The sequence below is a fragment of the Chaetodon auriga genome, chromosome 4, assembly GCF_051107435.1.
Source record: "Chaetodon auriga isolate fChaAug3 chromosome 4, fChaAug3.hap1, whole genome shotgun sequence".
Taxonomy (NCBI): domain Eukaryota; kingdom Metazoa; phylum Chordata; class Actinopteri; order Chaetodontiformes; family Chaetodontidae; genus Chaetodon; species Chaetodon auriga.
This window is the reverse complement of record NC_135077.1, coordinates 15,162,501-15,175,325: the sequence shown is the minus strand read 5'-3', so window position 1 is coordinate 15,175,325 and position 12,825 is coordinate 15,162,501. Positions and strand designations below refer to the sequence as shown.

The 12,825-nt window shown below is 43.6% G+C and overlaps 1 protein-coding gene across 1 annotated transcript in view; it reads right to left on the bottom strand.

The window, feature by feature from the left end:
- Window positions 1-4,566: 4,566 nt before the first annotated feature.
- The window catches only part of cacng2b (calcium channel, voltage-dependent, gamma subunit 2b), a 65,010-nt gene continuing 56,751 nt past the window's right edge, over window positions 4,567-12,825 (bottom strand). The window contains exons 3-4 of the mRNA XM_076727507.1: window positions 9,049-9,189; window positions 4,567-6,805 (exon numbers count right to left, since the gene is read on the bottom strand). Of these exons, the coding sequence (XP_076583622.1) occupies window positions 6,273-6,805; window positions 9,049-9,189 (674 nt within the window). The 3' untranslated portion in view covers window positions 4,567-6,272. The remainder of the gene's footprint in view (window positions 6,806-9,048; window positions 9,190-12,825) is intronic.

Below are 12,825 nucleotides of genomic sequence, written 5' to 3'. Positions count from 1 at the left end.
ACTTTCTAAGCACTTCAACAGTTTCCTAAAGTCTGTCTTCTATTCATTTAAAATGGAGCGTCATGTCTTGGGAATATAATTTAATAACATCTCAGAATAGAGTGTGGGCTGTTGCTTATTGCTTTGGGAGAGACTTCTTCATTTCCACAGATATTGAAACGGTTGGTCAGCAGTCACAGAAATGTTGAGACCAGCCTGTTTTAGTGGTTTTATACACTTCAAGTGTGCCCAGTCATCTGTCCCCACTGGGCACACTCATTCACTCTCAATAATTAATATTCAAAACAGGTTTGCTGTCTTGGCAGAGACCTATAGCAGAGCAGGAATAACTGCTATTCACCTTTCAGCCACAAGAGAGGGCAACAGCGGTCCCGGCCACTCCCATTCAAAGCTCTGAGGTCTGCAGTAGGTGATCAAGGTCAACGTTGTGATGTTTCTGACAGTGGGATGACTAGGAACTGCCCTGGCGGTCCTCTCACTGCATGTCAGGGTAAGATGAATATTTATTCTGATGCTTTTCATGCCTGTCGAGACCAGTGATGCAGACCACAACCACTCCTTTCCCCCTAATTCTTTAAACTCATATTGGAGATAGATTCGTGTTACTTCTGATTATAACTATGTAAAACTTAGCTAATGATATTCACTTACTAATGCAGGGACTTTTCTCAGTACTCAACAGACCACTGATGAATATTTTAAAACTGTTCATGCCTTACATTTTAATGCTTACATGTGCCATTAGGTGGGTGCTTTTATTTAAAGTGTATCATAAGTGCTTGCATTTTATCATGCAAAGCCCCAGTGGGTCAACAGCACTGTACTGTGTTACTGCCATGGTCTATCAAGTCATTGAAAGAGGGAATGACAAAAAGGTTGCACATTCTCTGTACCAATATACTCAGTTTAAAATGCACTAGCCGTGGTTTATGTATCTTAAAACCTGACAGAAAATGTACACTGGCGGGAACCTAGCAGAGTTGGACTTACACTTGAAAAAGAGGTCTGCTAGCACTCTAGATTTACATTATGAATGTTCTTTAGAGAACGTTTATCATACTATTTAATGCACTTAACATTAACATTAACTTAAAACATTAAAAAATAGCTCTGTATACAGGCTAGAAATCATGATCGGTCACAGCTGATTAGACTCGTAAGTTGTGGATGAGTAGCCAATTGCATGCATCCCCATACCTGCAGCACGTTTTGGGAGTAGTGCATCCATGCATCTGTGAGCCAGGCCAACACCTGCAGACACCTCATGCAGAGCCTCACAACATAAATTATCATTCATCATTCATAGGCAATTATCATAAATTAAAACTGGTTTAATATATTGGACTCAAAGCAGAGTCTGAGATGCTATAAGTGCCAAAAGTTGAGTAAACTCCTCAAGCACTAATTATAATGTTGGGATAAAACCTAATTTATTTACACTGTGATTACCTAGAAATGTCATGCAGCCATATGTGCAGATTTTACAAATGATGCTTGCTGTGTTCTTTACAACACTGACAACCGCTGTTAGCCTTAGCGTCCCTACCTGTGCATCCCGGCACATCGTACTGTATCTGTGCGAGATCTGAGTCTGCTTTGGGACATGAGGGTTTTATTTCAGCTATATTTCACTGCAGTGCTCCTCACCCAAACAAACACAGAGGTTTGTATTCATGACACAGCTTGAGCACAGGGCAAAAAGTTCCAGCTCATATCTTACACCTACACTCGCTCTTTTTCTGTTTCTCACACACTTTTCCTGCAGATCAGCTCCTTGTCTGTCTGGTGACTTTCTCCCTTGTTTTGTCTGTTTGTGATCCCTGCTTTTAGTTTTAGGTAAAGGCTTTCTGCATGCCTTTATATCAGTCAAGCCCCGAAGCGGTAAAACCAAATTATGCCATTATATCATGATTATATATTATGCAAACTCATAGTAATTTGATTGAATTGACCTCAACCTTGGTCTCTCGTTCTCTTTATCTCTCTCTCTCTCTTTCTGTGTGTGTGTGTGTGTGTGTGTGTGTGTGTGTGTGTGTGTAAGCATGGCTTGTTCCATAGCCCCTAACTGTCCGTGACCTAAAAAGCTTGCTAATTGCAGGTGAGGGAGGACACAGCAGCTGTTCCCCCAGATCTGCTACCCTCCTGTCTGAACTGCAGCGTGACAAAAATCAGCTAATTCCTCCAAGCTCGCCAGAATAACAGCAACATTCCTTTATTACATGATTACCTATCTGTCATCTGAGAAATGTGATGCACTTTCTTGCAAAAAATGCCCAATAGCATCCCAAAAAAGTAGCGTGCATTCATATTTTAAAGGAAATTACGTCATCTGTATGTGCTATGTTTAAAAATTCTTTCTGTTTTGTGACATAAAATAAAATCTCATTGGTGGCACACATTGTATGGATGAACTGCTGGCAAAGACTTCCAGTGTTGTCGAATTATGCCACTAATATTGGTGCTCAAAAGCAACTTTCAAAGTATTTGGCCTTGTACTGTAAATTGCAGCAAACAGTAACCCTAATCGTATGCTAAATCAGTGGTTCCCAATCATTTTTAATCGTAACCCCTTAAGGGTATAGTTCAACGTTTTGGGAAATGCTTACTTGTTTTCTACACTCCTCTATCTGTCTGTTTGCAGTTAGCCAATTGGCATAGCATAAAGAAACAGGAGGAAACAGCAATCCTGGTTCTGTCCAAAGGGAGTAAAATCCACCGCACCTTTCCCAGCACCTCTGAAGCTCACTAATTAACAAGTTATATCTCATTCTTTTAATCTGTGCACAAACTGAAGTGGAAAAATGATTTGCCATGTTACAGGTGTTATGTGCTGGACTACTTCTTGGCTGGGAGCAGCCACAAAATACAGTTTGCCAGAACAGAACAGGTGTTATGTGCTGCTTGGACTCACATGTGAGGATCAGGCCGTAATGCATCATTTAAATGTAAATGCAATGAGTGACTGTACCTTAGCTTTTTAAAATCTATCATCTTATGAACTGATTATAATTCAACACTGACAATATTCCGGCAGCAGCCCAGTTAATCTCATAAGGGAAAGCCAGTCGTGTTCTGCAAATCAGAAAGTCAACTGAATTCACCCTCCACCGTATTCATGGTGCTAACAAACACCATTGTGGAAGATTTATGTTCTCTGCACTTTGGTGAGGTCACCGAGTTCGAACACTGATGTGATAAAATCGTATTACGTACCTCCACACCAGAGGGGGGCAGTGCGGCTGTTCACTTGCTCCACTCCCTTTTCTCTCTCCTCTCTCCCTCCTCTTCCCTCCCTCACTCGCCTCTCTTCAGTGATCACAGCAGTACTGCAGAGAGACATGCCAGCCACTTTGATCATCGCACCAGGGGAGGAGAGAGAGAAGAAGAGAAGGAGGGAGAGAGGGAGAGAGACAGGGAGCGCTCATAGAGACAGAGTATCATGCAGCAGGACATCTGCACTCATGTTGAAGAATTGAACATTTATTCTACAGCTGATAGAGCGGCAGGTCAGCCAGCTAACAGGGTGACAGAGAGGGAGCGAGCGCAAGCAAGGGAGTGAATGAGTGGACAAGGATGTGACAATGAGAGAGTGAATGGACGACAGTGAATCGGAGAAAGTGATAGAGTGAGCAAGGACATGACAGGGTGAATAAGTGGATGCCTGAGTGATTTGAAAATCTCCTGAAAGACAAAGGAGTGTTCATTGTACAACATGCTCTACCCAGGGCTTAAAAACAGGGCGTAACAGTATTAATAAACCCCACCAGCGTGTTACGGTACACACTGTTTGCACCCTGAGGAAGGCTCGCCTGCTCTGCAATGTACTGCTGCAGTGTCTGCCAGTATTAACCCAACAACGTCAAGCATCTGATGTTTTCTGTGAGGAAACGTGCAGTATGAGATGGTGGAGCTGAGGCAGCTGGAGAGCCCAGACATTATGATGTGCGCATGTGGTGTGTGGTGATGTTTTGTGCTATGGCAGCTATTCCACTGAAACTTGGAAGTATTACAGTAAAGTCCACCTGAAATCACAAAATATGACCCTGTTTTGAAGTGAGGAATCTGAGATGAATCAGGGATACGCTCCAAGCGGTTGGGTAGGCAGGCCAGTGTATGTGTTTGTATCTTGGCATCTGAAGTTTTTAGGCTGCTCAGTGTGGTAAAGTCAACTAACTAACAAGCTATCTGCCTTGCAAAATGAATGCTAGCTATGCATTTTTTCCACTTCGGCAAGAAAGAACATGTGGATCACACTGATGGTGAGGCAAACAAATCGTCCAACACAACTCTGGCTCATCTCTGCTGGCTTGTAAGAAGAGTCAAAGAAACTCCGGTAATGATCTCTTCCAGAGACATTCTTCACACCTGGAACAAAACTAAACTTCCTGGCAACCACTTTCTTTGTAATCTGTTGGCAAACCACAGCGGAGCCACCTGGCGAACATCCTTCACATTTATATACAGGAGAAATTTGTTGACATCCCTTCTTTGTGTTGCTGCGCTTCTCCTTAAACCTGACTTGGTAGTTTTGTGCTTTTGGACCAAACATGATACAACAAAGACTCGTTCTGTTCCCTACGGGGGGGTTCAATTTTTATTCGTCATCAGGACTTGATGCATCCAAGTTCAGAATCATTCAGTTTTGGCACCTTGAAAGACATTACGCTTTTTTTTTTTTTTTTTTAATTCTCATTTACAACAACACAACGCAAACCCAAAGAACGAGAAAAATGAGACAAAGAAAGAGACTAAGGCTGTGTGAGAGTTCAAAGGAGCCGGGAAAATGAAATTAAATGAAAAGGCAAGATTTTCTTCTGTTAAAATAAAAAAAAAAAAGCCTTGGTACGTTCTCCAAAGTTTGTTCTTTTTGTTTCAAGCGTAATGAAGCCCCACCCCAAAATACCCACTCGAAAAAAAAAAAAAGAAAAGAAAAATTGAAATAGACACAGTACTGCAACATTAAGTTCTACTTTGTCACCCCGCTGCCCTTACATGGTATCATTGTTCAGTTGTTCAAAACATAGGTTCCTTAAAAGCAGATCGGATGATTTTGATTAGCATGCATGTAAATTCTTAATTTTTTGGAGTCACTTAGCTTCACCTCACTGGTAGCCATGTTCCCTCATGCACTACTTTGTGTCTTTGGCAGTAGTGACGTTTCATTGTCCACAGTCTTCTTCAAGTTTGCTGAGAGATCATCCGTTACCCAGAGTTCTCTCTTCACTCTGCCCCTTTTTGGAGCAAAAAAAGTAAGGTCAACCATTCACCTCTAGTTGATCCTGAACAACGATGGCTGCCAGGGTTTCGGCGGAAGGCCAAAAGATTTTTGTTGTTGTTGTTGTTGTTGTTGTAAAAGAATGTGATGATGTTTCTAACACTAACCAATATCAGTTTATCGAGTAGGCTGCCCGTCCAATGAGCCAGTCACGATGAATCCTCTGTCTTGGTTTAGCTTCCATGACGACTTGATTTAGTTTCACTTGTAGGTTACTTTTTCTTTTTTTCCTTGTTGATATTTTTGCGTCAGGGAAGTCTAGTCATGATTTATTAACATATATATTCATATATTTATATATAATCAATACATATATGAACTTATGTGTTTTTTCTTTTTTTTTTTTTTCTTTTTTTGCGGCCTGAATTGCTCCCTGCTAAAATCCCACACCGCAATGTTCACAGTATTAATGCGAATAAAGAATGAAATCAAGAAGATACAGCAACTTAAGAAAGGAGTGGGGTTTCAGGGAGGTTAGGGTGTGTGTGCTGGGGGGCTTGTGGGATGGTAGTGCGAGGGCGGGATCATAGGCGGGGCTGAGGGTCAACTACGCCCCCTTTTCGTCAGACTGAGGAAGAATAAAAAATATAAAGTTCACCTTTTAACGGGCAGTCTGGCCCAGCCCACCACTCCACGGTTCCACAGCCCCGAGACAGACAACCACCGGCCACCTCCCCCCTCCCGACTCCTCGTTCCCCATCCTCCCCCTCAAATCTTTACAAACATGTTCAAAACTCGTTAAACAATGGTAGATGGGAAAATCATGCATGTTTCTTTTTTTATGCATTTTTTTCTCTGTTTCCTTTTTTTTAAACAGAAACTCAGTGATCGTCTGAGGTGCTGTGGAGCGCTCAGAACTTCCCCTCTGTCGCCTACCCCTCGTTCCATCTATCCATTTAAGCCTCTTTACGTCTCCCTACACCGTGATCTGTCTTTTGCCGCCTCCCCCCAAATTCCCTCTGATTTTTTTTTAGTGTCTGAGGTCCCTCTGTCAGTTTCATACAGGAGTGGTGCGTCGGTTGGCGGTGTTGCTGTGGCCGCCTGAGTCTTTCAGGTCCTTCTGGATGCAGTTGTGGACCTGCAGGAAGTTGTGGTCCCTCTCCGTGGAGTTATAGGTGGCTGTCGGGGTGCCCGTTTGGCCCTTGGGCAGCGTGTACATGGACAGCTCGGTGGACGGCAGCGTCCCGAAGGCCTTCAGGCCCACTGGTGATGCCTCGCGGGAGTGCGAGGGATCCGTGGAGCGGGACGAGGAGCGTGAGCGGCGTCGATAGCGGTAGCGGTAGCTGGGGATGCGCGTGATGGCCGCACCTTGGAGGTAGTCGGCGGCTCGCGCCCCCACGCGCAGCTCCCGATGGCGGTCGATGAACATGTGCACGGCCAGCACGCCCACCATTTCGGCCATGATGAAGGAGAGGGCGCCGAAGTAGAAGGACCAACCGTAGGAGTAGCTGTTCTTCTTGGAGTCACTCTTGGAAGGGTCCCCAGCGTTGGCTGATATGTACACAATGATTCCTATGATGTTGCTCAGGCCTGGGACGGGAAAAGAGGGAGAGAGATGAGATCAAAACTAAAATACAGCCAAACCGTTACTCAAGTAGGCCCACACACGAAACAACCAAAGTCATCGCAGTTATTATCTTTGTCAGCTGAAAAAAAAAATACAATGTAGAATGTCAGAGTGGTTCATTGATCAAAGTTTGAACATCTTTTTACATACGGGTTTGTTGAAGGGCAAAACTTCATGTGACACACACACAGACAGCTTCAGCACTCAATGGGGCTCTACTCCACACTTTACAGAAGCAGGCAGAAAATCACCAAATCTTCATCAGGTTAATAAAACAAAGACTGGCTGTGCTGTACGAGTGGTTCTTTGTGATTCTTCACATCAAACCAGGAATTTTCCTCCTGTGATTCTAGTACTTGCGATGAATCAAATTTCAGTTTTCTTGTTTCAAGTGGGGAGACCTTATTATTACCTTATTCTTTTCTTCTCCTCTGCTTTTCCCATAGCTCTCTCTCCCTCTTTCAGCTGCAAACTGGGGCAGATGCAACCGTACATTTATGAGAAATAAATGCATCTGTATTTGAATATCTTTGTATCTCTGGAGTTCTCCCTCTGCAGCCTTTCCTACCTCCAGCTATGTTTGCAGCCAGTCTCCCTCATCTGTCTCACCTTTCCTGTCCACCTCTCTTTCCTTTTTTCCCCCTCCCCCTTTTTCGATCATATGTTCCTCCTGTCATACATCATCAATCTGGCCAGAAATAGACACATGGACATGCAGGCAGACAGATAAGAGGACAAATATGCAGACAAAGAGTGAAGACATTACTGTATAAAGAGAAAGAAAAGCAGACTGAGGTGTGAGGCCTGTGAGGGCCTGATTGAGATGGATCAGAGCAGAAGAGTATCAGGGACACCTTATTTTTAGAGTGTAATCCCAGTGGCCTCCCCTTAGCCTAGCAACAGGGCGAGAGAGACAGACACAGTGAGAAAGAGAGTGAGAGAAACAGACAGAACTGCATCTCTCACTTCTGACTTGGAGGGGAACTAGTTATCTAGCGCAGCACAGTAGGCCATGGCCTAGAACCAGAGTACAAACACACACATGCATGCACACACAAAAACACAAAAATGCTCTGGCAAAATGGCAACCTGCGCTATCTTTGTCTCCCTAGCCTTGTCCTGAGGCGATAGTTGTATGGTACACACACGTCATACTACGCAACACATCACCTGGTGGTCAGCAAGCGCCATCGTGGCTTCGGCCGTCTCTAAAACAGGACATTTTCATTTTCAGCTGCTCCACAAAACAGACATTTTATATACTATACTTTCTCCCCTCAGCTCTGCCTCCTCATCCTCAGTATATCTTTTGTATGCTTTCTGGTCACTCATGACCAGAAGAAGGTGATGCATTGTCTCTCCAGTCGGTCAAGCGGAAAACAAATGTTTTTCATGTCTTTTATTCTGACATTAAAGCTGCTGTAATTCATATTTTTATATTAACAATGGATCAAATGTGAAATGTGTTGCTTGTAATGACGAACCAGTTTCATGGCCTGCACCTGTTTTTGGTTCACTCTCACCACTCTCATTATGATGTTTTTGGCCACAGCAGGCAGCTGTTTCTGCACACTGATTGCCCAGCATCCGTCGACAGAGTTAGCTTATGAACATAGTGGAGCATTTAGCAGCTAAACAACCAGATATTTCCCTCAGGGGTTGGAGCAGACTAAACAGCTAAACACCAGAAACATGACACTAAATGAATGCTTATATAACTCAGTGACTACATGATGTGTAAATAAGCCACAGTTTGCTAACACCTATCAACATGATAGCGAGTATGTCAGTGCTGTTACAGCTTGTTGCGCTGCCTCAAATGGCCAAAAAATCAATGCAGGGGTGCAAGGGTAACATCTTTGTATTGTCCTCTGTCCAGCTTTGTTTCAGTGTCCATCCATTCATTTGACAGAACCCAAAGAGATATGTTGATTCGAAACGAGAATTGATTTTCTTAAGATGCCTTCCATCATTTTTCCTAAAGCACATCGAATATATTTCAACCCTCCGACTGCTCTTCCCTTTCTCCACTCTCATTTGTCCTTTCTATCATCCATACTGATCCCCTCCTCTTCCTTCTACCTTCCTCATTTTACTGACTCAAGTTTCTTCCTGAATCTTCCTCCCTTCCTTTTTGCCCACCACTCAGCCTCGTCCCTCCCTCCCTCACCCCTTCCTTGCCTCCTCCCGGTCCTTCCCTTTGTACCTGCAGAGACGAAGAGGATGCCGGAGCTGAGGATGATGTTGTGGCGTGACTTGTAGAACTCGCTGGCGGCGATGCACAGCCCCCCCATGAAGAGCAGGATCACACTCAGGATCGGGAAGATACTGGAGGCCCGTACAGCACCTGGACATGCACATCAAGAAAAAACATCATGAGCACCACTGAACACAAACTAAAGATATTATTATCATTATTATGAATGACCAGATGATGATGATGATGATACAGAGGGACGCTTTAGATTGTCAATTTTAAATTGCTGAAGCATCAACATTTTCTCTTTCAGGGTTAGATCTAGTCTGTATATTATATATACTGTATATTACACTGTACCTTTACTACTCCTTCTATGTTACTAAAGTACATTTGCTTGCAAAAAACCTTTCCCACATTTCTTCCTCCTCACTCTTCCGCTGCTATCTGTGTCAAAGGTCTCTCCTCCATTGTGCCGTCTCCTTCCATCAGGCCCCTCTCCATCGCTCTATCACTCCATCTCTCTAACTCTCCGTCTGTCTCTGTCCTCTCTCCCTCTCCTATCAGTCTGTCCATCAGCTGTCTGTCTGTTTGCCCTCTGCACGGCTGATTTGCTGATTGGCCTCGGGGCTGTCATGGTGCTGCCGTGGTCACGGAGCTCGATCTGGTTTCTGAGGTGACCGATGTCACATTCCTGAAGTTTTGGGGGTTTTCACAGCGACACGGTTTCCTCCATAATTCTGCTTCCCTTTAAGAGGAAACATGCTCTTCCTTCCTCCTGTATTTATCTCTGTCGTTCTTTGCAAAAACAGTGTTTATCAGGGTTGTCAGTTCAGCTAATCTTAATCTTTTGCACCAGAGTAAATAACATATTTGTGTTCATGTTTAGCTCGTGAAAGTTAGTTAGTCATCACATTGACAATGTGCAATGGGTCAAGAAACACGTTTTTTAAGGTATTTGAACTAAAAAGCTTCTCATTCAGCATTGAGAAACTATTTACCGTACTTGTGTGCACACAGGTTTCAATTCAATTCAATAGAGAGCTGCTGTGCAATGAGGGATTATCATTATTATTACCAAATTTCAGGTGTGGTTAAGTCATTTAGACAATCTTGCTAAACCAGTTAGCATTGGCTGTTGGTGAAAGTGCATGTCGCTCGTGCTTGTCCTTGATCTTGTTTCTAATTATGAAGATAACTCTCCATCACTCTCCATCTTTTTCTCCTTCCCTTTCTGTTTTTACTTTTTTTCTTACTTTCGTCTTTCCATCCCCGTATCGCTTTCTCTCCCTCTCTTTGTACTGTGATGTTTCCATTCACTGAAGCAGATCAAATATTAAGGTGACCTCAGAGTTGGCAATGCACCAAGCTTCCCCTCCTCCTCCTCCTCCTCCTCCTCCTCCTCCTCCGCCTCCGCCTCCTCCTCCATCGTATTTGCTTTAACCCCATCTCCTCTTCCTCTTCTTCATTGACATCTGCTGTCAGGGCAAATTGTCTTCAAGGTGGAAAGCCGCTCATACCAGCCACATACTAAGCACACACACACACACACACACACACACACACACACACACACACACACACACATCTTTTTTCCAGAGTAAGCTGAAATACCTCATGTCAAACACTCGTACACACACACACACACACACACACACACACACACACACACACACACACACCTGTACTACACTTGATTTATCACTCACTTGAAGTGAACACACTGCTGATGTTAAGGGACACACACAGGGGATATTCCATAATGGACAGTGTGTAATATATGGCAGCACGGTTGTATTTCTGTAATCAAATTTTTATTGACCATTTCTGAAGCCCACCCGCCTTCAGTGTTGTTACGCCTGTCAAGCGTTGCATTCCAGGGCACAACATACGCGGTTTACAGTGACAACAGTGGCACATTAACCACTTGAAGTTCATGGAAAAAGAACAGGTCTCTCACTTTTACCCACCAGCCTATTGTTGCTGCTAAATTAACAGCTGTCACCGGCAGATTTTTACTGTAACATTAGCTGCATGACTTTGTTGAAAACGTCATCTTGGACTGATTTCACTCATTTGAAAACCCTGCAGATATATAGTCATGATACCTTGCTAACTCCGTGCCGAGGCTAGTTCAGACAGCAGGACATCAGCACGGGAAAAGCTAAACAGCGTAGACTTTTTAGAGAGCAGAGATCATAGCTAAGGGTGGAGAAATTACATTATCTGGGAGCATTGATGGGTATCACTAGATGGAAGAAGCCAAGCTATAATGAGGCAACTCTGCATGCTCCTAAAATTTCATGGGAGCTTTAGTTTTTTTTGTATGCCTGTAAATTAATAATAAATTAGCTATTGTTCAACTTTGTTAGGGTCACAAAGGTTTTCACATCTAATCTCAAGTGTTATATTACGTGCTAATTTATCTTTATTTTGTGGAATGAATGCATCAAGGTATCGAAGCTAGCTGGACAGTCATTGCTAAGGCTTCAGCTTTCAGTAAGGTGTGATACAAATGCAGGACAAAGCGAAAAAGGGAAGCTAAAATTGACAAAACATAAGGGATAGAGGGATGAAAGTGGGAAAAGAAAAACACAGGGAAGAAGAAGTACTGGAAGCAGGAGAGGAAAAAGAAGATGAGACAAGAGGAGAAGCAAGAAGACTGCAGGCCTTCACTTCTCTGTGAAGCTGCTTTGCCTCAAGCCATCTTCGTCTCTCTCTCTCCCTCCATTCCTCTCTGCGCTCGGCTTTAAGCAGAAGGCAGGGAGTTTAAAAGGAAGAATTTTTAACCAAATGTGCTGGCCTCCAGGCGCACCCTGCCACCAACCACATCACGGCACTAAGACGGAGAGAGGTGAGTTAAGAGTGAGCGAGCTTCAGCGGCAGCACGGTGAGGAGACGTCTACAGTATGTCTTCAGTTTTGCTGTCAAGGATGCTTGAGGCGGATGTAGGGAATGAACCTCTGACTTCCTGGGTGCGGGATTATCTCTGTAAACTTCAGGCCACACTGCCTCGGCAAGCAACACAACTTTAACAAGGCAAACATTTCACAAAGCAAATGCTGTCCAAGACGTTGCAGCAAACATTAAGCTGTGTAGCCGACGGTATACGCTATGCAGGTCGGAACACTCAGTGAGCGGAGATGTTCCTCCGCCTGTCTTTAAAATCTTTATGACCACGACCTGTACAGTGTTCGTCCTCACCTGGTCTCGCTAAATGGCGCATGAATAACACACCAATGTCTGACATAGTATAAACAGGAAGAAAGTCTGCATATGTAGTACGTTGAGGTGCATGGATGGGACTTTTCACCTAGGGAACAGGTGTTCATGCCCCGTGTGGAACTGTTTTAACTTACATAAGTTACTTTAACCCAAATAATGATCTTTTCCTAAACCAAACCAAGTAGTTTTGGTGCCTAAACCTCACCAAACAGCGACTGCTTCACAACATTACCCACGCGTGTGACAACGAAGGTCACCTGACTTCGTCCTGTCCAGGACATCCAAAACTCATAAAACACAGGAGGCGTTAAATGACACGCAAAAACCTTAAAATGCGTGACATGACACACGAAATGTTCTTAAAAGTAGCATGTATTTATGCGCCATCCCATGTGATCACGTTGCACCCTTCACTGCATCAGTACGCATAGATGTCTATAGCCGTGTTTCCACATTTTGAAGTATTTCTTTAGAAAAGGTTGGAAATGGCAAAATTCATAAAACTTCCTTTTTGCTAAGTTTTTATGCCTGTTTGAGGTGTTTTTCAATTAATTAGTGCAC